Source organism: Cucurbita maxima, unplaced genomic scaffold (genome assembly GCF_002738345.1).
Source record: "Cucurbita maxima cultivar Rimu unplaced genomic scaffold, Cmax_1.0 Cma_Scf00021, whole genome shotgun sequence".
Classification (NCBI taxonomy): domain Eukaryota; kingdom Viridiplantae; phylum Streptophyta; class Magnoliopsida; order Cucurbitales; family Cucurbitaceae; genus Cucurbita; species Cucurbita maxima.
Window position 1 is genome coordinate 2,111,682 of NW_019272037.1, and position 24,915 is coordinate 2,136,596.

Below are 24,915 nucleotides of genomic sequence, written 5' to 3' on the forward strand. Positions count from 1 at the left end.
ATAATTTATTTCTCAACTATTTTTTTTTTTTAAAAAAAAATTGCATAATAAAGCTTCCAATATTTAATTTTGTATTTAATAAAATTTTAAAATTTTCATTTTAAAATTATAAAAGAGAGTTTGGTCGCTTAAAATTTCAACCTGATTTGGAGGTGGAGAGCTATGAGATTTAACCTTTATGGAAGGAAACTATAAGCTTAACCCTTTTATGTTATGGTCACGAATTATGAATTGACAAAACCACAACTCCCTACGACTCCCTACCTACACAAAAGGAAAAGGCGTCATTTAGGAAAAGGCATGAGCAAAGCATAAGTGAGTATGGCCCCCCAACATTGTCAAGTAAAGCAATCAATGGGATGGGCTATGGGCTCCCTATAGGGTGCACAAGAAATCTTCACAAGCTCAATCAACGATCCACCTTTATTCGAAAGCATTGATCTTAGTTTTCAATGTTAAATAAAAGGCACACGCAACAAATCATTATCAGAAATCATTGTAGGGGACTGTTCACCCAAAATAAAATAAAAAGAGCAGAAAAGGTATCATAATATCGCCAGGGGTAGGGAACTCAGAATGAATATTATGTCAAAATCTCAAGCTGTGCTGTTATCTCTCTTCCAAAACACTTTACCTGGGTAGATGGCTTTATAAAAAGATCAAAAAGGAGGTGGCTTAGACTCAAAGCCAGCAAGGAATCCCAACCCCTTCACGAAAAGGACCCCCCACGACATCACATCACTTCCTTCATCCCAAAAGCCTCTTTGCATTTCTTTAATTTTACATCAAAAGGATGCAACACAATAAACCCAGCACCACATTTTGCAAATCCCATGAAAAAATGGCTGCGACTGCTTCTGTTGCCATTGGAACTCGAGGAACCATTGGTTCACTCATCAAGAAGGAAATTGATTATTTTGCCAAGATTGAGCTTGAAAGATGCAGCAGCAGCAGCAGCTCACAAAGGCCTCAAGCACCTGACATGCCTACTTCTGGCTGCAGCAGTTCGCCACCCACTTTCTGGCACTCCGTAATGTCGTGGCGAAGGAAGAAGAAGCGCAGCAGAAGTCGATTTGTCCCGAAAATTTGCTCATCGGCTTTTGATGTTTCTGAAAGCAATCAGATGAATAAGATTTCCAGGATCAATTACACGATCCTTCAGAATAATTTCCACAGCTAAAACATGCAGATGATGTTCCATAATCTTCAGCTACCAAGCATCTGCTTAAATGCGAGTTGTTCAATGTAGCATCTCCTATAACGGATCCAATTCCGACAAGCCAGAGAAAGAAGGAACCAATCAGCTGTTTCATCCGTCAAGGTAATTCAGTTTTGGAGAAAATTTTCAATTCTTCTCAGGGATACTTTGTTGTTTGTTCCTGCAATTGTATGGACGGCCTGCATCCCTTAACAAGTTTCTTCTTGCAGGTCCATGAGAGAGAGAAGAGAAGGGCAAGAAACAGTTCTCCTGGAAAATATTAGTTCTTCAATATTGTGGTCTTCACTACTCTTTCCTGTCACCCCAATCCACCATAGATTCAAGATTTCTTGATTTCATTTGACTTTCTATGCCTTCTCCATCCAATTGTCTTACAGAATTTCAGTTGCCATTTATTTGTTTTAGGTTGGTGGTGCAGGTAGCAGTTAGCACCAGCATCACCTGTACTTCACTTGAAATGCATATTCAAAATGTACACATGAATAAGCAAATACAATTGTAACTCAGTCCAGGTAAGACAATTGCATAAAAATCCAAAATCACTGTGAAAACATGCACAAAAAACCGAAGCATTTTATCTGGCACTTGCTTCCTATCCAAATAAACTATGGCAGGCAGGGAGAGTTGAATATAACAGGAAAGATATGACTAAATCTGAAGACAAAATTGCTATTTTTATTGACACACAATTGCTTTAAAACAACCTTGTTTCCACCGATGCATCAATTACTAACCTAACAGGAAGAGCCACCACCATATTTCAAGAATAAAATGTTCGGCATAGCCTCTCAGAAGTGGACCTGACTGCTAGCCTACAATTTATTGAACCTGCAAAACATAAGCAGAGGGTGATGAGCTGAAGCCAAGAAAAATGCCGCGTCCTCTAGTATTTCCCTGAACACTCGCTTGGTATTGATGGCTGCAAAAGTATCCCAGAATTTCCTCACTAAGGTAATCCAGCTTCAATTTCATTCCACTTTTCAACATTCTTTGAGAACCTCTCCTTGATTTGCCCAATAAGTTGCTTTGCCTCGTCGACCTTTGAAATGCTAACTAATCCATCAACAAGAGACTTCATCGTAGTGATATTTGGAACCCACCCCTTCTCCATGCTTTCGCCACAGATCTTGAAAGCAGCATCATAATCTCCTCCTCGACAAAGGAAATAAACCAAAGTGAAATAGCAATCACTGTCAGGTTGGCAACCGCTGTTGATCATTCTCTTAAAAAGATTCTTAGCTTCATCCAGATTTCCTTCCTTACAGAATCCATGAATCAACTCACAGTATGTAACAGAGTTCGGTTTCATACCTCTCGACAACATCCCATCAAATAAAGCCTTCGCCTCTGATGATTTCTTCAATTTACAAAGACTCAGTATTCTTGCATTATATGTACTAACTCCACGCCGCACACCATATTTTCCCATCAAATTTATGACTTTCTCAACATCCTCATACTTCTCTTCCTTGTAGCACCCAGCAAGCCAGTTCGCAAAAGTAGTCGCATTTGGTTTGACATCCTTCCTGTCCATTTCCGCCACAATCGAATACACTGCACTCGAGGAACCCAACTCCGAGAACGCCTTGATTACTCTGTTATAAGTATCGAGATCTGGTTCGATTCCATAAATCTTAGGAAACTCAATAAAAACCCGCTTCAGTTCCTTGTAGTCCTTAGCTACATTACAAGCAAATAGCAATGCATTAAGCGATTTAACCGAATGACGCACACCCAGTTCATCAATTTGCTTGAAAGTGCGAATAGCATGATCGAGCATATTGGCCTGGCCATAGAGAATAATAGCGTGGCAAGCAAAACGCTCGTTTTTCAAGTCGGGACGAGACTTCAATTCCTCGAGGAACAGGCGAATCCCATCGAAGTGTTTGGACTCTGAAAGCTTAGAAATAGCAACAGAGAAAGCGATGCGATCAAGATGTGATTCTGGAGTGAGAGTAGCGGCTCGGCAAATATCGATTATACGCTCAGGATTGTCCTCAACTTTCAGTAGGGACAATGCGGCCCTCGATTTCTGTTTAGCCGACAAAGGATTAGTGGAATCAGGGGAAAGGATTGTCGATAGACAACGGTAGTGAAGACGATGGTTGATGTAAGTCGAATTCGAAGGGAACACATTGCGGAGGCGATAAAGAAGCGCCATAGCTTGAGATTGATTAGCAGAGAGAGAGATAGAGGGTTAAAGGTCTAGGGTTTTAAGAAGAGCTAGAAGACGAAGGCGGGCTTCCCGATCACGTGCAGGTGTGAAACAGGGAAATTAGTGAGCCCTTTAATCTTTGCCGTCGTTCGATTTGAGAACGGAAAAGTATGACAATTGAACGGCAGGGATTGAGAGCCAACTGAAAGTACTATATTACCCACAAAAACCCTTCAAATTGAAAAATAAATAAAAAAGGAGAGAGAATGAACTTCATGTGAATCGAACGCGCAACCTTCTGATTTGGAATCAGACGCGCGACCACTGCGCCACGGATCCTTCAATTGCAAATGGTCGGTAGAAAATATAAAATAAATGTTTACAAAAACCTTCAAATTCAAAAGAAATAAGAAGAAAAGGATTGAACCCGACGTGAATCGAACACGCAACCTTCTGATCTGGAGTCAGACGCGCTACCATTGCGCCACGGATCCTTTGTTGATTATCATCGTGAATAAAATATAATTATAAAAATACTTTCAAAATGTTGAGAAATTCTAAAAGTTTTAAAATTAGTTCAGCTATATTTAGATTAGCATTAATTGATTGAATAAAAATAATAATAACCAATAACATTTAAATTTATTTTATTTTTAAAGGAAAAGCTTTTTTAGATACAAAATAATAAGAAGAATAAAAGAAAAACAAATCCAAATATAACAATAGTAGTAATAATACTTAAAAAGGATTAATATTTATTGGGCCAAAAATTATTATTTCTTTTATTATTACGAGTGATAGTAGAAACAACATAATATTAAAAAGCTAAAATAAACTACAATTAAAGTGAAAATAAATTCAAGTTCAATCTAATCTCGAGCGGATCAAACTCTAGGTTAACTCAACCTTTCAGTTAGGTCCAATCTAGAGTTACAAAGTTGTGTTCATTCGTTCATGAAGCTCTAGGTCAATTAACTTTGGTCAACTTAACCTTCAAACCAAGTCTAACTCGCACTACTAAAGTCAAGTTCGTGCTATTTTAAACATTATTTACAAAATTTTAAATTTAGCCTCTTCTAATACTAAATAATTTCCTATTTTAAACATTTATTTTGTAATTTTAAATTAAATTATCATTAGAGATAATACGTGTGGGTCCCAATTATAATTTTGTATCTAATTTAATATTTGTAAAAAAGATAATCCAACTGGGCACCAGAAATACAAAAAAGAAAAAGACAAGAAATAAAAGCACGGATTATATAATTTATGTGGAGGGAAACATAAGTAGAATTGTTCTTTTCTATGGCCTTTCCTGAATTATGAATTGATTACTTTGGAAAGACCGACCAAATCAAACAACAATCCCTCTTCTTCTTTGCTCTCTCTCCTCGCCGGCGTTGTGGTGGCTGTCTCGCCGGCGTTCGCTTAGCCGTGTCAATTCATCGGAACTTTGGTTCTCTGAATCTACGGTGGAGAGGAAGGGCGATAGTGATTAGTGAGAAAGTTTCCTCATTAATTGGGGAAAAATGGCGAGACTGCAGCTGAACTTGACGACGGCCATGGAGATGGGCGTTACGGCATCCAGCTGGTGGAATGACATCAACGAATCTACTTTTTGGCAGGATCGGATTTTCTACTCTCTCTGTGCTGTATACGCGATAGTCTCCGCCGTTGCTTTGGTATCTCTCTCCTGCTTCCGTATCTCATCCATCTAAACTATCTGCTATGCTGTGTTCGAGAGCTCGTTATTGTTATGGTTTTGAACTGTGTGTGTGTGTGTGTGTTTTTTTTCCCTTTTTAGCTGATTGGTAGGGTTGAGTGCGTTCCAGTTTTCTAGAATTTCTCCTTGTACCAACGGACGGGCGCCAATGGTTATGGTTATGGTTTATTTAATGGAACTCTAGGAGAATGAGAATTTCATATTCCTGCAAGTACAATTCGTGTTTCCATTATTAATTCATAACTTTCCGGGTTTTGAATGCAAATCTCCAAGTTGTGTTTCCATTATTAATTCAGAGCTTCTTTAAGCTTTCAAGAGGAAAATAGAGCTGTAGAGTACGAATTTTGGTTTAGATTTTGGGGATCCGGAACTTAGTTTGTGTACGTGCTTGCAGATTCAATTGATTAGGATCGAACTGAGAGTTCCTGAATATGGTTGGACAACACAGAAGGTTTTCCATCTAATGAACTTCATCGTCAATGGAGGTAATATAAAGATTATTGTTCGCTTTATTCTCAATGGAGGCACTTAAGGCTTTGATTGATAGTTTCAATTCTTACTCCGTGATTCAGTACGCGCAATTGTGTTTGGGCTCCACAAGCAAGTGTTTATTTTGCAACCAAAAGTAAGTTTACTTGAGCAGTATCTGAACCTTTGATATCATTTATGATAATTTTCCTGTGCAATATCTGTATCTCAAATATTATTTGGGATTTGCATGGACTCAAATTTTCAGTTCTTATTTTTTTCACAGAAGGGAAACAGACATTTGCAAATGTTATTTAGCCTACTTGTCGCAAAGCTGTTTTACGAGATAAAATATTGCATTAGCTTGCTTGAATATTGAAGATGATGAAAACCTATATAAGAGATTACTTAATCGTATTGGTGTGTCTTTTGTGGAAGATTTTCTTACAAATGTTCTACAAATTTTGGAACTCTGGCAATTATTATAGGTTACTTTGAACTACTCCCTATCATTTATGGCCTGTGCTTTTGGTTGTTCTTGAGACACTCGAGAGTTATTCCCAAGTGAACAGCCATTTTGTAAACAATTCAACACAAAATAATTTTCAAAACTAACATTTTTTTAACAACACTTCCAAATGGCATCTTCGTTTCTCTTTTCTTTTTTTTATCGAACTTTCATAATATGATAGTTGTTCATAGTCCTATCTCCTCTTAAATTCTTTAAATGTGCCATGAATACTAAACCTTTTTACTTAAGTATGTCAACTAATTCTGATTCAGGTTCTACTGTTGTTATTATTGGAACTTCCTGGTCTTCTTTTTTTCTCAACGTACACACTCCTAGTCCTCTTCTGGGCAGAGATATACCACCAGGCAAGTTTTGTGTATTGTTTTGCTATCTATTTTCTTGCTTGCAATCAAGGCTGTCTTCCCTTTTTAGTGGCTGAGATTGTTGAAATATCATCACTATGCCAATAGAGTCAAGCCCAATAATTGTACGAGCCCATTATATATTTATTTTAGTAGAGATTTTAGGAGAGATACCTAGAGGTTTTAGGAGAGATACCTAGAGGTTTTAGGAGAGATACCTATAGATTTTAGGAGAAAGAGATCAAGATATTTTAGGAAAAAAATTAGGTTTAGATTTAGATTTGTTAGGTGTAGATTGCTTAGGCTCTAGTATAAATACCCCTCCACCCTACCTAGGTTATTTATTCAAGAAATCCAAAAACAACAAAAAGTATTTTACAGAGTGTCTTGTAATTCTCTTCTCGATTGGTCTTAATAAAGAGTACTGAGTGTTTACCACAGAGAGTTTGTTCAACAAAGCTGTCGTTGATATTGCCATCATTTGGGGCACAATGAAGATTGCTGATTTTTCATTGATTGTTTTGTTGAACAGGCAAGAAGTCTGCCAACAGATAAACTACGAACAGTGTACATTTCAGTCAACAGTGTGATATATCTTATACAGGTACACCACTTACTCTTAGCTACCCTTGTTTGGAATTCAAAAAGTAGCCAATTCATACTTTAAAATCTTTGATTGAATTCAGAATATTATTTGGAAGGGTGAAGGAATTCCTGGTATTCAAATCCATGGGGGATTTTGCTGAATCATGTTATGTGTTGAACTCAACTCAAAGTTAATAACTAGTAATTTTTGGACAGGTTTGCATTTGGATATACATCGGGGTGGATGACAACAGCCTGGTGGAATTCATTGGAAAAATTTTCATTGCAGGTTAGTCTTTGTATCCTCATTTCCTGTGTACAAAAGGTCAGGTTTTGTAGATTGGATCTAGAAGATAATTTTATCAGTACTAATAATTTTTTTTCCCTTTCTAACCACTGCTTCCTTTTTTTCATTTTCTCAGTGGTGTCGTTCATAGCTGCAGTAGGCTTCTTGATATATGGTGGAAGGTGAGTATCTGCTTCATGTCTGGTGGACATATTATTCAATGCATCGAGATTTTGTATAATCTTTGATTATTTATTTATTTATTTATTTTTTGATTCTTCTCTTGTATGGAAATCTTTAGATTATTTTTCATGCTTAGACGTTTTCCGATTGAATCTAAAGGGAGAAGGAAGAAACTTCATGAGGTATGTGTCCAATTTATTAGTCCTCTATCATGATATAACCGCAAATGCCATTTTCTTCCTATTATATGAAGAAAGTTGAGTTATTTATGAAGATCTCTTTCTTCCATACCTGTATGTGATATTCTGGTAACTGATAATGTGAATTTTATAATTTATAAAAACAAATTGTCTGGTCAAATTCCATTGACTTTTCTGTGGAAATTTGTTACCGAGATACCATGATTACAAGGGCGCAATAGGCTAAGAAGACTACTTGGTTTCTGCAACGTGTGCAACTTATTATTTATACATTAAACTTGAGCTGATTTTTAGGAAAATATGATTGTTTTAAGCTTCAGATCTATCATATATATAAAAATCTATGTTCTCCACATCCCAAGCTGTTTCCCAGGTTGTGGGATTTGTATATTAAAATTTGACATAAATGACGATAATAGAAAAAGTAAACTCCTTCAATCGTAAAGCAGGATTCATGATGTTATTTGCAGGCTTATAAACCATAATTTGTGGGTTTTCATGTATATTAAGGATCCATTTAATCATGCTTATCTTTTAAAAATAATTGCAGGTTGGATCTGTAACCGCCATATGCTTCACCTGCTTCCTCATTCGATGCTTTGTGGTATGGTTCCATATCGTCCTTCTAGTAATGAAAGCCCGTCCTCTTTTGGGAATGCTAATTAAGCATAGGGTGTTATAAATGGATTGAATTCTGTGGTTGAAGAAACAAAACTTTTCTGACAATGCATGGAATTCACAAGGTTTTTTTTGTTTTTTTTTTTAACTGTTGAGTGCAGGTTGCTTTATCCGCTTTTGATGCAAATGCATCACTTGACGTTTTAGAACACCCCCTTCTGAATTTCATCTACTACTCGGTACTTCGCTTTACTAGGCTTGTTCGTGCTTCGTATTTCTGTTTTCGATATAATCCGCTTACTCTAGGCTGATATAAACCATTTTATTGAACTTACAGTTGGTCGAAATTCTGCCTTCAGCATTAGTTCTTTACATATTACGCAAATTGCCTCCTAAGAGAATATCAGCTCAATACCACCCCATTCGCTAGTTAATATGCATGTTTCATTCTGAACACGTCCGCCCCTCCTTGGGTCTAATGTATGAAGAGGTGGGTCTAATGTGGTATTCTGCTGTAGCATGTGAGGTCAAAGAAAGACCAAGCTGTTTGCTGCTGGCTGAGAGATATTATGTAGCTCTTCCCCCGGTGTTGTTTGATTAGAACAACTCATTCTATTTGATCTAAATGTGCAAAATTAGATTTCTGTAAGGTGAAGCATTGTGTTTTGATCTTGTATCCAAGTGTCGAGGAATCAGAGAACCGCTTGTAATTTATTTTTGCTTGTTGATGTTCTTGTTTGTGATTTTGTTAAGTATTTGTAAAGAAGTGATGAAGTAGATTGATTTGCGAACACGATTGACAGTGTCATAGAAGTCCTAAATAACAACAAAAATTTTAAAAATACAAACAGATGGCCGAGGGGGTCGGAGACCGGGAAGCTTTCTCCTTAATTAATGTCTTCGTCTCATATTTGAATCATCATCCTTGTGAAAATTTTCATTTATTTTTACAGAGCTTGGAATGAAAATTCTCATAGAAAATTTTCTGTCTCATATGCAATATCAAGAGTATAAATACTTCAGAATTTAGCAGTCTCCTCATCTTACACCATTTTATGTCTCAATTTTTGCATAATATTTTATTAGACTTATACTCCTTTGAAACGTTTACGTAAGATCAAAAATAATATTACAACTAAGGATTTTTTTCAATTAAAAAAATACTAAAATATAATAAACTTCCAACACAATTTTAAAGATTAAAAATAGAGATTGATATTTATAAAATAAATAAATTAAAAATATATTAAAAATTACAATTTATTGTTTATTATTTTGCATTACAAAAGCTCACTCTTTAACCACTCTTCAAAAAAGTTTTAAATAAATATAAATTTAAAAAGATTATAAAAGGGGAAAAAAAAAAAAAAAAGCAAAATTTTTGTTAAGTTATTTTAGACTTTCTCTGTTTCTCCCTCGCATTTTGAAATTCAAACACACGAACAGTGTGGAGGAGCTTCAACTCCAACTGCGTTCTCCTTCTCAAGCAATTCCTCCCTGAAAGACCAAGAAATCTTCAGTTTCAAACCGGAGTTGCAGAGAATCAAGTCAAGCAGCCATGGAAGGAGAAGAACTACCTTGTCCCTCTCCTTCACCTTTTAAACCTCCTCCCTCTTCCATTTTCAAAGACATCTCAAACTTCAAAACCCCCAAGCGCCAATCCCGCATTTCCAATCTTCAATCTCCATGCCAACATTTCTTTACTGCTTCTAAGAGAACTCCTCTCGCTTCTTCGTCAATTCGCCGTCCGCGCCCTTCTTTGGTGCCTTCCTCGTCCGCTGCTCGGTCCAAGGCCTCCCGTAAACTCAAGGCGTTTGAGCTTGAGCAATCGCAGTCATCTCGCAAGGCTCAGGTGAAGAAGGAACAATCTCTGAAGTCTTTAGCTAATTCTCTCACGGTTTGGCTTAATTTCTTGTTTGAGAACCCGAGATCTTGTGGATGCGATGGACCTATGGGCGACAATGGACGCAGCACTGGACCGAGGGGGAAGGGAAAGAGAGATTGCAATCGTCGTGCTGCTGTGGGAGTTGATATGGCATGGCGATGCCCGAAGAGGCAGAGAGACTTGTCGTGGGGCTCTCCAAGTGGCGATGTCGCCGAGAACGAAGTTGAGTTTTCGAATTCGAGGTATGTGAAGTTGAGGGAGTCGTTGAAAGATGTATGTAGCTTTGATGATTTGACGCAACGAATGCGGGTTTACTTGAGCTCGAATAATTGCAAGGATACTCTGGACATCATGGCTCAAGTGACTAAGGTTCGGTTTCAATTACATCCCTTCCCATTATATTTCTCCCTTTCTTTGGCTTGGCTGCAACAATTAGCGATTAGAGGAACTTTCTCACCTTTTTGAGCTCGATTAATTTCTTTCCCAAATTTAGAATATACTCGTACCGTGTTCTGTTCGTTACAACTTTCAGTGATAATAATCCTAATTCTTGCCACAAATGCGGCAATACCGTAATCACAATCAAGATGTGGCTTGTGATGTGATAAACTTGAACCTTATGTTGCCTTTCAATGCTTGACCAAGATTATTATAGTCTGTCTCTTATACGCTATCAATAAAGCATGGGTTCTTCATTATTCTTACATGGGTTCTTCAGTAATCTTATCGTTATTTCTAATATATTTAATCTGCTCTGTTTCTCAGAATATTGATGACGGAAGGTTAAAAATGAAGGCTCATTGCCCCATTGTAACTGACGTTGGACTGAAGGAGAGCACCACAAGAATCCTTATGTCTTACAACCCAATTTGGCTTCACATTGGATTGTACATCATATTTGGTGGTGATTCTTTGCTGTCCACTGAAGATGTGAACTCTGAACAAGATAATGCATTTCTGAAAATGGTACTGGGGAAGCAGTTTTTTTCTCATTCTGGTCTGGCGAAGACATATTCTTATAACCGGATGGTTGAGGGTTTATATAGACCGGGATATTATGAAGCCTTGGGTAATATTATTCTGAAAAGATTTTTATTGCTAGTTCTTATTCTTGATAAAGCCAAGTGCCAGAGCAGTCTTCCTCTTGAGTATGGTATCGATGGCGTGGATGGGGGTTCTCCTTTGCTGTTCATCGCGCAATCTGTCATCAAATCAAGTCGTCAAATGATTAATGGTAATTAATACTTGCTCCACCCATTTTCTGCGGATAATCTGTAAGTTTAAAAGTTTATAACCTAATTTTTTTTCTCTTGGTGCAATTAGATTTCCTATCATCAAATGTAATGCATGGAGAAGGTAATCTGGTAGCACATTTGGTGATTATGGGGTACAAAGTATCTTACACTCAGGTAGTTGTTCTATATAACATGATCGGATGATCATTTTAACCTGAATCTGTATGCCCGTGACCACAAACATCAATAGTTGTTGTAGGAAATTGAAAATCACTAATTCAATAATGTCTACCCTTATTGACTGACTTGGTTTAAATTGTTTATGGCCCTGCAGTTGCCCATTTCTGATTACGACTTCAAAATTACCAATTTATTTGTGGACATCCAAGATGGAGTCCGACTTTGCAGAGCCATTCAACTTTTGCTTAATGACTATTCGATTTTGACGGTAGTGTCATTTTTCATTCATGAAAATACAGCTTTTAATAACTGTTTTCCCCCCTATTTTTAATTTTGTCCTAATTCTGCTGTCAGAAAATTGTAGTTCCATCAGATACTCATAAGAAGAACTTGACGAACTGTGGTAAGGCTATACAGTATCTTAAGCAGGCCGGCGTAGCATTACGCGATGAGGATGGAATGATAATTGTGGAAGATGATATTGCTAACGGAGATAAGGAAATGATCCTTTCTTTGCTCTCTAACATGTTTGTTCATCTTCAGGTACTCTAAAGTCCTCCTTTTTCTCTTTCTTGCTTTTTTCATAACAATCGCTCAACTTGTCTGTGTAACGTCTAATTGATTGTCAATGAGATGTAGCTCTCAAGTCCAAAAGTCATATAACTTACTTTTTTTCTGTGTAAAAAATGCAGTTACCTCTTATAGTCAACAAAAACCTTCTAGTTGAAGAAGTCTGCAAGATTCGTGGGGTGGTCAGTATTATCCTTCCTCTTTGTTAGACTTTTAAAGGCCTCTTCACTCTCACTACAATCGTTGGTCCATTACTTTGTTACTATTTAACGTTCAATTTTATAATGTTTTCTTTATTAGATTTTTTTTTTTTAAAAAAAAAACGAATTTGATTCACATATACTTAATTTTTTTCCATCCAACAGGAAAAATCTGAAATTGTTAACTCCACACCCTTGGAAGTTCTTTTGAATTGGATCCAGGTACTGCTTTCAGTCCCGTCCTCTTTCGGCTTTCATTAAATTAGAACTACAACAAGGATCATAGTGGTGCATGTATTCCCCTTTATGTAAACGCAAGCCATGTTCTACCGTTTTGCGGGGAAACATATAATGATTTTGCTCATGCATTTACCCAGATCAACTATAGGAATCTATAATCATGCTTTTCCTACCATTTTCTCACATTGAGTTTCTTTATGTTTTTAACCATTCCAATTTTCAAGATAATTTCACGTGTATCTGTTGTGAAAGGTATTAGCAATTAGAAAGTTGTGGAAACATACATTACGACGCGTATTTTATTAATATGAGAATAATTTTACTGCTATACATGATTTCATTTCTTTAGATTGGGGTTATAAAGATTTAGTATAGGGGAAAGCAGTTTACAAACTCCTTTCATTTTACTTTTATTCATTGCTCACTGTTTCAAACTTCAAATATATGAATTTATGAAGAGGTTTTAGCTGAAAGGTTATTGAGTTGAGGAAGCCTTCTCCTCTAGGTGCGTTTTCAACCTGTTTCAATTTCATAAAGATTTAGTCAATTTCATTGACCCTTTCTCCTTGCAATTGTTAAAATATGTCGTTCCAGAAACCTATTTCTTCTGATTAAACTTGGAAAGTCTATTACTTCAGGTGGTCTGCGAGAACTATGATATAAAGATTAGCAGCTTTTCTTCTTTGGTCAATGGAAAAGCAATCTGGTGCCTACTTGATTACTACTTCCGTAAAGATCTTCACTGTTCTAGCTCTCCAAAGGTTGTGCATCCATCTAGTTACAACATCCAACTTGATTACTTCTTGATAAGTGTTGAACTCACTCCACTAATTTATGGATGGCCTTGCTTGTGCCTTACCTTGATGTATCCATCTAGATACAGGATCCTCAGAAGATGAATGGTGAGGAATCGATCATGTCTGTCACTCATTGTTCAGACTCGGCACATAATTTAATATTACTGCAAAAATTGACATCACTGTTGGGAGATTTTCCTGAGGTTAGTGTTTGACAAATGCATTCAATATTTTTTTAAGCGTGAATCTCAAGTAAGGTACAATGTACTTCAAGGACTTAAGTTCAAGATGTTAAAGAGTGCCTTTTATGGCGAGACATCATAAACAAATTAAAGATTGTATATATTAACATTATTTTATTGTAAAGCATCAGACAATGGAAAAGTAAATAAATGAGGCTTTATTAAAGAGATTGTTTAGAGATATAGGCATCCAAGCAACTTCCTATCTTTTTAAAAAATAAGATAATAAAAAAAAAGTTGTGATATGTTCCTTACCGAGGGCGTGTTTTATAATGCCATCTTGTGCACGAGAAATTATTCGAGGAGGCTGAAATAATATGGCTAACATGTTGGATGTGGGACTAATATGGTCTACACTATGCATCAAGGGTTTTATAAGGGAAAATATTTTGTTGTGCAGCGTGTCCCTCTTACATTAAGGGACATATTGATATGTAGATTTATTGAAATTAGTGATGGATAAAATGATGCTGGAAATGAACAAACTCCTTGAGAAATTTTGTGCATGTTTGTTCTGATAAAGTTGAAACAATTAGTTGTTACGGCTTGAGAGCAATTACATTGTTGAATTTGAAAAATTAGCAGCTTTCTCGTATTATTTAAATTTGTGTCTATCTGTCGTACAATTATGTCAAGGCATAATTATTTATGACTTTATTTCGTATAACAGATTTTGCAAATCAGTGATATACTTGAGTATGGTGGTGCGTGTAGTGACCGCAGTGTCATAATTTTGTTGACTTTCCTTGCATCAGAGTTGATTGTGAAGAAAAGCGTGGTAATGTTCCACAGGCTCGAGTTGTACTTGGATCCATTATTGTTCATACCATGTTTCATATCTTGAAACACATTGATTCTTTTTTCTAGGATCTACTGAATTTCCATAAACTATTGGACTGCGATTGTCAAAGCCCAAATAAAATACATTTCTGTTCCAGGCAGTATGTCTTGAATTCAGTTGCCGCGCCAAATATTGATGGTTTTGATGTGCAGAACACTGGAGGTTGCTTTTTTCACTCTGATTTTATGTTTGTGAAGGGATTGCCTAAAGCAAACATTTTGCTTTCTTTTTTGTACGTATAAGGACATAAACGTACATGCACTTTGTACATGCTGCATAAAACATAAGGTTTTTCAATTTTATCCATTCTCTCTCTTTAAGTAAGCATAAACTTGGCATGGAATCAGTTTTTAAGCAATAGTCTTCTCTTGCCTTAAAATTTTGGCATTTCCCTTCAGAAACAGATGGTGCCAAAAAATTCAAGACTATTCGGGCATGGTGGCAGGATATGGTTGAACAGAACAAGAGATCCTTTTCTAAGCCAGACGCCTCTTCATTATTCCTTCCATCCAGAAAAGAGAGAAACCAAAAGCAAAAAGGTATTGGGATGTCAGCTATTAATATATTTATTACTTGATTGTAGTCGAGTTAGCGTATACTTTTTGTTGGTTGGTTCCTTGTCTTCTTTGTTGAACGATCAATTCTTAATCTTTAAATGCTCTTAGTTCCAAAAGGTTGGACTAAGTCTGATATAATTAGACTTTTTGTTCTTTCATACTCAATAAACAATGGTTCTTATGCTTTTATAGGAACTATGCCCGTGCTCGACTGTTTAAACATTTCTCTGAGCATTGGATGCTAATTATCTTTTCTCCTCATTTTGTTCATCTATTACGAGATTTAATCTTATTTCTTCATTGAAATTTCGCATTTCTTTTTTTTCTTTTTTGGTTATTATATTACGGTTCATTTTCTCTCTATACTTAAAACACTAATTATGGTCCACATTGTTAAATACATGCCAGATACACACTACTAAAAGCACAAATGAGTATGATGTGACACAATTGTTTAGTTAAACATAATAATTTTGAGTTTAAAAGAGAACGTTTTGGAAGTTTTTAGAACGAAAATGAAACAAGTAGGAAAGTAGAGACTGAAATAAGAATTGAACTTTTATTGTTGTTTTTATGTTTACTGGGATTCCTCTGTAAAATTTTGCAGAAGATGCCGCTAGAATCATTCAATCATATTACAGAAGATTGGTTGAACGTCGCAAGTTTATTAATTTGACGGACATAATTTCTTTCTTACAAAGATCTATCAAAGCATGGTTAATTAGGAGGCGGAAATCAGCTTGCACAGAACCAGATACTGCTCACGCTTTTCAATGCGGTATGGTGTTTTGTACTTACTTAGTTTGCTTCTGAATATGTAGTTAAAATGGTCGTATAATAAAACTCACCATGACAAAAGTTGCTGTATTGATGATACAGAAAGGCCAAAACAGCTCGAAGTTATTGAGAGATATAGCACACTCACAGTGTACAGATGTGGCCTCTCGACTTTACAGAGATCAGCAATATGTATTCAACGAGCAACAAGGAATTGGATGATTAGAAAAAAACAAATTAGCAGTGAAGTAGCTCATCTAAATATCGACAGATGTGACCGTGCAGTAACTCATCTAAATATAGCATCAATCACAGATGGAGATATAGACATTCGTGATCAAATAAAAGAAGCATCTGAATTACAAATAGTTGCTGAGTGTCCTATATTGAACAAGGATGTAGTGGTAAGCGAAGCGTTCTGCAAACACCTTGCTGCCACTCAAATTCAAAGTTATTTTCGTGGTTGGTTGTTGAGAAAGCAGTTTCTGAGTCTAAGGAGGGCCACAATAGTAATTCAAAAAAATATTCGTATGTTAAGAAGTTGGAAAGAATATAAACATTACAAAAATGGAGTGACATCTGCCATTGTAATTCAATCTTCGGTTCGTGGATGGATTGCCAGGAGAGAAGGTCATAGGCATAGGCGTCTCGTTATTCAAGTTCAAGTAAGTCTTATTGGGACTTATGATTTTACTATCTCGTCATGATATACTTGATCCCTTTATTTCATTTCTTGAAAGTTCTATATATGTTTTAACACATGTTTTATTTGTTCTAATGCTAATATTTGACATAATTAAATGATGTGAATTGTTTGATTGATATAGAGTTTTTGGCGTCGTTGGCTGGCACGAAAGAATTTTTTGCTGCAGAGACAGTCCATCATAAAGATCCAGACTGCTACGCGTTGCATGATTACTCGGATAGCATTTCGTAGGCATAGACATGCAGCTATAGAAATTCAACGACACTTAAGGGGACAAATTGCTCGAATGAAGCTATTAGGTATAGTGTCTACACGTTTAATGATAGTCTTATGTTTTTGTTTTAGTTCCATTTCTCATACCCCTTTACTGTTTAGGTGCGGCTTCTGAGCTTCGTTCAGCGTCTAACAATGGCAATTTATCCAGAGGCAGCTGCAAGATGTTTGAGTTGAAGTTAGTTTTAAGTTCAATTCTTAAACTGCAACGTTGGTGGAAGGGAGTTTTATTGCTTAGATCAAGATCAAGGTCCGCAATAGTCATCCAGTCTCATGTCCGAGGGTGGATATCTAGACGAAGGGCTGCTACAGAAAGACATCGTATTGTCTTGATCCAAGTAAGTGTTATAGTTTTATATTGTTTAACGTTATATCAGTTACATGCTGTCAAAAGAATTCACACGGTAGTGGAGAAGTCCAAGAGGTTGCTAGGTCTGTCTTGACTCCTAACATTGTGACGCCATGTCGGTTTAATATAGCGAAGTAGATATTGCATTCTGTACTCTTCAAAGAACCATATTGCATTCTATGGGGGGCGGTGTTACTACCGCATAGGCGAAGTGTTGGGCTATCATAGCGTTTTTAACTGTCATATTACTTTCTCAATAATGTCACCACAAAAGTGTCCAACTCTGGAACCCAAAAGCTACACATTAGGTAGCTCAAATTTTAGAAATGAACTGTAACTTTTAAATTTTTATCTTCCCTGGAATTTGATAGGCACACTGGAAAGGTCACCTAGCAAGAAAAGGATCAAGAGGGCAGTTACGAGACCTGTGCTTAAGAGTGCAAAACTCTGCTGCAAATGTGGATGATGGCAAGCGTATTATAAACAGATTAGTTGTAGCACTTACAGAATTGCTGAGCATGAGAAGCGTTAGAGGCATTCTTCACACCTGTGCAACTTTAGGTATGTAATATGTCGATGATAATTTTATCCCATATGCATGTTGCCGCTATCCTTGCTCATATTGAATACGGTTAATATAGTTTCTATTTCTGCTTCAAGTGTAGTATGGAGCATGAACTACAAATTATATATTCAAGGATTTAAAAACGTGGACTACAAAATTTATGTTCCAGGAGTTAAATTTGGCAGTTAATGGATGAAGTATGGGGTTCTTTTGTCAGCATGCTATTAAATTAAAACAACTACACCAAATTAAGATGTCCTAGTAATTTACACGTTCATTTTTTTCCTGAATTTTTCTTAAATCATTTGTCATTTGACTGAAAAGCAATATTTGGTGGACGAATCTGCTTTATAGATATGGCGACGGGGCATTCTCAAAAATGCTGCGAAACCCTTGTTGCTGCTGGAGCTATTAGTACTTTGCTGAAGCTCATTCGGTCAGTCAGCCGAAGCATACCTGATCAGGAAGTCCTGAAGCACGCGCTCTCTACTTTAAGAAATTTATCACGCTATCCCCATCTTATTGAAGTGCTAATTGACACTCATGGATCCGTAGAAATACTTCTCTGGGAGCTGCTAAGGTTTATTAAGATAATTTTGGAACATTACGATACTTCTAATTTATTTCTTTTCATTATAACTAAGGGCTATCTGTCAATAACTTGTATTCAGGAATAAGGAGGATGGCTTCTTTATAGCCTCGGAAGTTCTGAAGAGGATCTGCAGAAATGAAAAAGGCATTGAAGCAGTGCGCAAGTCAAGTGCCCTTTTAAAGAGACTAAACAGTCTTGCTGAGGAACTTGCGAGAAAGGCAAGCAATGAGAAGAGGTAAGATTCTAACTCAAGGAATTCAGCTTCGAGAAAGGCAAACAATGTCAATAGAATCACACTATTTTTCATGCAGAAATGCTCGGGGTCTTGATGGGAGAGAAAGCATAGAGAGACGATTGAAAGAAGCTGTTGAACTTCTAAAGTTGATAACAAATGGTAACGCTCAGCCACGCTACCATTAAATCTGTTTGCTAGGCCTAACCTTAACATGGAGAAATGTTTTTAGACTATGTCCATAGAACTAAGAGATGTAGATTTATTAGAGCATAGTGTACAGATTACCACTGCTAACAAGATTAGGCTCTTGACAAACCTGAACGCCTGTGGCTGTGGCCTGTGGGTGGGAAATCTGTACTTGGTGTGCGTGATTTATGCACAATCCAACGCCTAGACGTTGTTGAGATATTTAGCATTTTGAATATTGTGAAAAGGCTGCAAGCATCTTTTTGCAGTCCAACTACAATTTACTGTGTGATAGAACGGTTCTTGCTTACTTTTATGTTGATTTCTTGGCGCTGATGTGATTGGTTGCATGTCCAGCTACACTTATGAGAAGCCACCTGCTCTTGATCTGGCTTTTTGTGAATGGTGAATTGGCCTTTGGGACTCCAAAATATCAAACTTCAATTTTGGTGCCTTCTGAAGCCCAAAAGGGCATTGATTCTCTTGTTAAAGTAATCAGTTTCCTTGAGACAAAGGCAAGTCGATAAAATTTTTAATTACAAGGTTGGCCTTCCCACTCTGATAGTGTCGTGTAAATTTTACCATAATAGCCTTGAGCATTTAAAATCAAAATTATATATATTTAAAAAGATTTAAGACTTATATTTTGTTCTATGTTTTTAAAATTAAGGTAGACATTTTTTTAAAAAAATCAAGTTAAGTTTGAATGATAAAAAACCTTTTGAAAAAACTTAAATTTTATTTTTAAAATTGTACTTAAATTCAATTTGTTTAGGAAAAAAGGTGAAAATTTTATCACAAATTAAGAGTAAAACCAAATATTAATGTTATTAAACACTCCTAATTGTTTTTAGTAATTTACTAGGTGAATTCTGAGATTCTGAGATTCTGAGCATATAGAGCGCGTGGCTTCTAACTACGTCGTTTTTGCCTTCGGCGCGAAAGTATTAACTTATTAGAATTATAAATTTAATAAAAAATTCACGCTTAACTCCATAGCCGTCTTAGCTCAGTGGTAGAGCAAGTGGTTTTTAACCACGTCTGTGGGTTATGAATTAATCACCGTTTGTGGGTTATATCCCCACACACGGCGATTAATTCATAATTTTCTCATATGAAATGTTAGCAAAGACGCTAATCCTTTATGAATTTGAAGAAATTTAATATCTTTCACGGTGGTAGAGCGCATGACTTAAAATCCACAACCACGAATACCTTTGTGACTTCAAAGAAATTTAGTATATTTCATGCCACAGTTCAGAGCCATCTTAGCTCAGTGGTAGAGCGCGTGGCTTTTAACCACGTGGTCGTGGGTTCGATCCCCACAGATGGCGAATACGTTCGTAATTTTCCCACTTGATTAATCAAAGATCTTTTGCAAGAGGGTTGGCTTATGGATTAATCCTATCCCTAGCAGGCAAGGTCGGGTGGAGGATTGCAGAAACCAAGGCAATGCAAGAGGGTTGGCTTATGGATTAATCCTATCCCTAGCAGGCAAGGTCGGGTGGAGGATTGCAGAAACCAAGGCAAGGTCGGATAGAGACACTTAAATAGTTGCATCCCTCCCAAATAGGAATTTGCCAGGTTGTAACTTCAAAGAAATTTAGTATCTTTAAGTTTAGAGCCGTCTTAGTTAAGTGGCAGAGCGCGTGGCAACCATGTGTAAATATGTTCGTAATTTTCCTTTATGATTCCGAGGTGACTTTTCGTAATTTTTCTTTATGATTCCGAGGTGACTTTTCGTAATTTTCCTATATGACTCCGAGGTGACTTTTCGTAATTTTTCTATATGACTCCGAGGTGCCTTTTAACCATGTGGTCGTGAGTTTAATCCCCACAGAGTTTCATCACTTCAATGTCATTTTATAAATTTAGTATCTTTCACGCCAAAGTTTAGAACCATCTTTGTTCACATGGTTGTGGTTCCGATCCCCACAGGAATCTATTTCATTGGGATCAATAGCTCCTCCAATCACAGATTCTAAATTTAACAATATGTCAATATCGAAACGTATTTTTTTCCTGCTCGTGAGAAATTAATCGAACTTCCAACGAAAGGAAAAGAGAAGGCAGAACCAGCAAACTTGGAATCGAAATCGTCGATCGGTCGAGTTTCGAATCCCGATCAAATCAAGCAGCCCTAGCAAGAAGTTGGAGTTGATCAGGAGAATCGGTCTGGTGAATGACAGAGCGTGTCCTGAAAGACCTAGGCACCGTAATCTCCAAAACTCCATTCTCAAATCCAGCCGAAATCGCATCTACATCGACCAAAACCGGAAGCCGAAACTTCCTCGAGAAGCTCTTCGCAGGCACCGTAACTCCATCCACAGCCTGCGTTCGAATAATTAGGTATCGCGAATCTTCCACCTCCACTTTTATCTCCTCCTTCCGAACACCTACGCATCAAATTTACAAATCAAAAAACGATTCAGAAATTCAAATAACGGCACGAGAAACCTACAGCAAGAAAGGAATCGGACAAATCGGAGGAAGTACCAGGCAGATCGGCCGAGAAAACGTGAGACTCGGAGGTTTGAGCCCAGTGCACGTAGTTCTGAGGAACGGCGTAATGGTAGTAAGGAAAGAGGAGACGAGGAGGAAGTGAGTTGTGCAGGGAAGCATGAGAGGTTGAAATCTCCATTGTTGATAGCTTTGGGAAGGAAGATTTCTGTTTCGCGGGCTTTCGTCGGGCCCAGTGAGACCAGAAGTGGATAGGGTCTTAACGACGCTCGTCTTAGCCTTAAATAGAAGAATTGGATATTTTGGCAAGTTGCAGGCTTGCAGCAGACTTGAGGGCATTTTCGTCAAAGTGACATCAAGTTGCTCTTTATTCGTTTAAATCCTTTGGAGGGCGATTGGATTACATAGGTTGAAGTTAAGTAAAAAATAATAATAATCATACTAAATAAATAAATAAATATTACCATAACTATTAAATATTATAATATATAATTAATAATATTTATAAAAAACCTAAAAGTTCATTGTTTCCAAACCTGATCATGTGTGGTCGAAACCACTGGATATTGTATGAGCTCGGTGGTTGATTGGCCTAATTAAGAGAAGCAGCAGATGATGGCCTGTTGTTGGACAGATGTACATATGTATGGGGCCCACGCCCTTTCAGATAACGTGTCTCAATTTTTTCTTAGCGTTTGCTAATGAAATAAAATCTTAGTAAATCCCTTCCATTCCGTCTCTCTCTCTCTCTCGAGGCCTGGCTGCTTCCGACTTCTAGGGTTAGGGTTTCTCCGAGTCAAACGAGATCCCCAAACTCTCTCCGTATCTCACATTTAACAAATTCCGACATCTTTGATACGATGCAGCCTGCTCCTGGTGTTGCCCCTCACAACATGCCTCACCAGGCCCCTCAGTATCAGCAACAGCAAACTCCTTACATGATGATGCCCCCTCAGCCGCCTCAAACGCAGCCTGTCCCTCAGATGTGGCCTCAACAGCCGCAGACCGCCTCGCCACAGGGCCAACCGCCTCAGCCAGCTAGCGGCGATGAGGTCCGTACGCTCTGGATCGGAGACTTGCAATACTGGATGGACGAGAACGCTCTTTTTAATTGCTTTGCTCATACAGGCGAGGTACGTCTATGAATGCCACTCGAGTCGAGATCATGCGTGTATATGTACTTATTCTATCTTTTTTAGTGAATGATTTATGATGATTAGTTGGATTATATGAAGATTTGTGCGCATACATGTTATTACAATGTAAACTCGGTGGATAAGAAGCGGTTGGTGTTTTTTTATTTTTTATTTTTTTGCTTTTTTTGAATTAATGATGTCTATATCCCCAGATATCCTCCGTGAAAGTCATTCGGAACAAGCAAACTGGACAGTCCGAGGGTTACGGATTTATTGAGTTCTTAACACGCCCAGCTGCAGAAAGAGTACTTCAAACGTATAATGGCACCCCGATGCCCATCGGGGCACAAAATTTCAGATTGAACTGGGCATCAGCAGGGGAGAAGCGACAAGATGACTCTCCTGAATATACAATTTTTGTAGGGGATTTGGCTGGTGATGTTACTGATTACGTGCTTCAAGAGACATTCAGGGCTCGTTATACATCCGTAAAGGGTGCCAAGGTTGTGATCGACAGGCTCACTGGACGCACTAAAGGTTATGGGTTTGTGAAGTTCGGAGACGAGACTGAACAAATGAGGGCGATGACTGAGATGAATGGTGTTATCTGTTCATCTAGGCCTATGCGAATTGGACCTGCGGCTAACAAGAACACTTCTGGTACTCAGCAATATGCGAAAAGTAAATACCTCCTTTTCTCTAAAGGGGATTCATTTTAATGCAAAACAGTCCATCAAAATTTTTTTGGAGTATATTCCGCTTCATTAATTCGTTGCATGGATGTGATTGTGTTTAGAGTTCTGGTATTCATTTTGAATATGCCAGGATATAACGCGACCTTTTTGTTCTTTGTTTGGATTTTTCTCCTCTCCGTTACTCTTATTTTTAGTTTTCTAGCATTTTAATTCCACCCTCGTTATACCTTGGAAGAATAGTAGCCTTTCATGCCTTTTCCTTCGTCTACTTCCAATTCGAACTTTGGTCACTGTAACTACTGTAAAAAAAGATTCATTAACTTGTAAAACTCCTCTTTTCTTTAAGCAGGGTGTCAAAAGGCTCTGTTAGTTTGGAGTCCGCAACTGATTTCAGCTGACATGCTTACCCTTTAGTACGTTGTTCCAATTAGGTCAGTTTTTTTACCGCCAATGTCTTACCTCTTTCTTTTTAAGTGGCGTATTTTTGCTACGTTTTTCTAATTTCCCTTTAGTTTTGCAAAGTTTAGTTTTTCCTTTCATTTGCATGGGTTTTTTTCCCCTGCCATTTTGCAATGTCTAATTCCGTCAGATTTTTTTTTTTTTTTTAAAGTTTAGGCCACTTAGGTTCTTTAGCTAGATTTATTGAAATTTCCAACAACTGGGAGTCTGGGATAGCAGACTAGTTTGATTCTGAGCTTTCTTTCTACAGCAATTGCATAGGCCACAAAGGTGTGGTTGTCCTTCACATCCTATTATTTAGGGCTTATGGGATTTACGTTCCTATATTTTATTCTCAGTACTTGATGGTTGGATCCCTTTTCTGTAGACGAATCCTCTACCTTCAAAAGAATTTGATACATTTCTTGATCTGCATGGATTCTCATTTCATACTAGTTTTTCGTTCTGTAGCTCAATATTTCATAAATCCATTCCTCTTGAACATTGTATTCTTCTATTAACGTTCTGGATTGTTGTACTTGATAGTTGGATACCATTTCTTTAGACAAATCAACTACCTTCAAAAGAATTTGATACATTTCTTGATCTGCATGGGTTTCATTTGTTGTTAGTTTTTCGTTCTGCAGCTCGATATTTCATAAAGCCATTCCTCTTGAACATTGTATTCTTCTTTTAATGTGTTGGATTTATTTACATTCAGGTTTATGTCGTATATACATCTTTTGTAAATAAGATTTATTTATATTGGTTTTTCTGATTTAAAGATTGGCTACATTCACCTCTTCTAGTTTTTCTCTCAAGGTTCACACCGTTTCTTGGTTTGAATCATTTTATGTGATTGATTGGCCAAATTTAGTGTGCAAGAATTCCAATATGGCGTAGTATGGTTGCCTTGCGTCTTAAGTCAGGGAGGCTATTTGTGATATTTAGTTCATTAGGATGGGATGCCTTATAGTTTCCCTTTCTTTATGAATAACTATTGTGTATTATTATATGGTTTTTTTTCTTGTCCGATATGGGTAAGATATGAATAACTTATTCACCTATTTTGCGTTCATTATATTTGGCACAATGTGTTGTATTCTTAATATTCTGGTCTTCATGTGAATGTTCTCAATTGGTATGAGCTGAAAGCTTTGTAGTTCTTCAAAGCTTATGCCTAGGAGGCTTACACCCTTTTGGATAGGGGTATGCGCCTTTTGTGCTTCTGTATCTGAGGTGCAAAACACTCAAGTCTCAGTGAAAGACAGGAAGTAAGACAAGAATTAATTACGGTAAATTTTAAGAGTTGAGATTTTGGCATTCGTGGGTTCTGTTTGGTGTTCTAATTCTTTGGTTTGCTAGTCATTTGTGTTCATTTTGTTTTAGTCTTTGCATGTGTCTTGGTTTTTTTTTTTTTTTTTTTTTTTTTTTTTTTTTTTTTTT

General features: G+C 37.1%; 6 protein-coding genes and 2 non-coding genes across 12 annotated transcripts in view; 5 read left to right on the top strand and 3 right to left on the bottom strand.

Moving 5' to 3' along the window:
* Positions 1-400: 400 nt before the first annotated feature.
* LOC111495453 (pentatricopeptide repeat-containing protein At1g61870, mitochondrial-like) lies at positions 401-3,441 on the bottom strand. 2 transcript variants are annotated; one of them, XM_023145509.1, is made up of 2 exons: positions 1,954-3,441; positions 401-1,660 (listed from the first exon to the last, which is right to left on the bottom strand). In XM_023145509.1, exon 1 carries the CDS (start codon positions 3,378-3,380, stop codon positions 2,166-2,168), a length of 1,215 nt encoding a protein of 404 aa, XP_023001277.1. In that variant the 5' UTR covers positions 3,381-3,441; the 3' UTR covers positions 401-1,660; positions 1,954-2,165. The 2 variants fall into 2 exon arrangements, with proteins under 2 accessions (XP_023001277.1, XP_023001276.1); XM_023145508.1 differs by having other exon boundaries at positions 401-1,670.
* A 355-nt stretch (positions 3,442-3,796) lies between these two features.
* Positions 3,797-3,868, bottom strand: TRNAW-CCA. Its single transcript has one exon. It is a non-coding gene; the product is annotated as a tRNA-Trp (tRNA).
* An 804-nt stretch (positions 3,869-4,672) lies between these two features.
* On the top strand, positions 4,673-9,099 carry LOC111495472 (tobamovirus multiplication protein 1-like). The gene is made up of 11 exons (XM_023145531.1): positions 4,673-5,056; positions 5,492-5,582; positions 5,670-5,722; positions 6,349-6,441; positions 6,971-7,042; positions 7,240-7,312; positions 7,446-7,491; positions 7,611-7,674; positions 8,243-8,296; positions 8,472-8,549; positions 8,648-9,099. The coding sequence occupies exons 1-11, from the start codon at positions 4,904-4,906 to the stop codon at positions 8,738-8,740; spliced, it is 870 nt and encodes a 289-aa protein (XP_023001299.1). The 5' UTR covers positions 4,673-4,903; the 3' UTR covers positions 8,741-9,099.
* A 649-nt stretch (positions 9,100-9,748) lies between these two features.
* On the top strand, positions 9,749-19,056 carry LOC111495408 (abnormal spindle-like microcephaly-associated protein homolog). Of its 2 annotated transcripts, none has more exons than XM_023145435.1 (20): positions 9,749-10,564; positions 10,961-11,429; positions 11,519-11,604; positions 11,765-11,878; positions 11,965-12,153; positions 12,303-12,362; positions 12,546-12,602; positions 13,259-13,381; positions 13,498-13,620; positions 14,330-14,437; positions 14,527-14,662; positions 14,899-15,039; positions 15,665-15,835; positions 15,937-16,499; positions 16,662-16,839; positions 16,916-17,151; positions 17,534-17,723; positions 18,082-18,307; positions 18,399-18,554; positions 18,631-19,056. In XM_023145435.1, the coding sequence occupies exons 1-20, from the start codon at positions 9,869-9,871 to the stop codon at positions 18,737-18,739; spliced, it is 4,131 nt and encodes a 1,376-aa protein (XP_023001203.1). In that variant the 5' UTR covers positions 9,749-9,868; the 3' UTR covers positions 18,740-19,056. The 2 variants fall into 2 exon arrangements, with proteins under 2 accessions (XP_023001203.1, XP_023001204.1); XM_023145436.1 differs by having other exon boundaries at positions 13,504-13,620.
* Positions 19,057-20,002: 946 nt separating this feature from the next.
* Positions 20,003-20,074, top strand: TRNAK-UUU. The gene has a single exon. It is a non-coding gene; the product is annotated as a tRNA-Lys (tRNA).
* A 604-nt stretch (positions 20,075-20,678) lies between these two features.
* On the bottom strand, positions 20,679-21,473 carry LOC111495481 (15.4 kDa class V heat shock protein). Its single transcript, XM_023145549.1, has 2 exons — positions 21,237-21,473; positions 20,679-21,136 (listed from the first exon to the last, which is right to left on the bottom strand). The coding sequence occupies exons 1-2, from the start codon at positions 21,379-21,381 to the stop codon at positions 20,871-20,873; spliced, it is 411 nt and encodes a 136-aa protein (XP_023001317.1). The 5' UTR covers positions 21,382-21,473; the 3' UTR covers positions 20,679-20,870.
* Positions 21,474-21,920: 447 nt separating this feature from the next.
* Positions 21,921-24,915, top strand: part of LOC111495433 (UPF0051 protein ABCI8, chloroplastic-like) — a 12,748-nt gene continuing 9,753 nt past the window's right edge. Inside the window, exon 1 of the mRNA XM_023145477.1 lies at positions 21,921-21,952. The gene's annotated coding sequence lies outside the window, so the exon portion shown is untranslated. The remainder of the gene's footprint in view (positions 21,953-24,915) is intronic.
* The window catches only part of LOC111495451 (polyadenylate-binding protein RBP45-like), a 4,549-nt gene continuing 1,567 nt past the window's right edge, over positions 21,934-24,915 (top strand). For 2 of the 3 annotated variants that reach the window (XM_023145505.1, XM_023145506.1), the window contains exons 1-2: positions 21,934-22,333; positions 22,549-23,017. In XM_023145505.1, coding sequence (XP_023001273.1) covers positions 22,061-22,333; positions 22,549-23,017 — 742 coding nt within the window. In that variant the 5' untranslated portion in view covers positions 21,934-22,060. The remainder of the gene's footprint in view (positions 22,334-22,548; positions 23,018-24,915) is intronic. The other variant, XM_023145507.1, reaches the window with a different exon arrangement.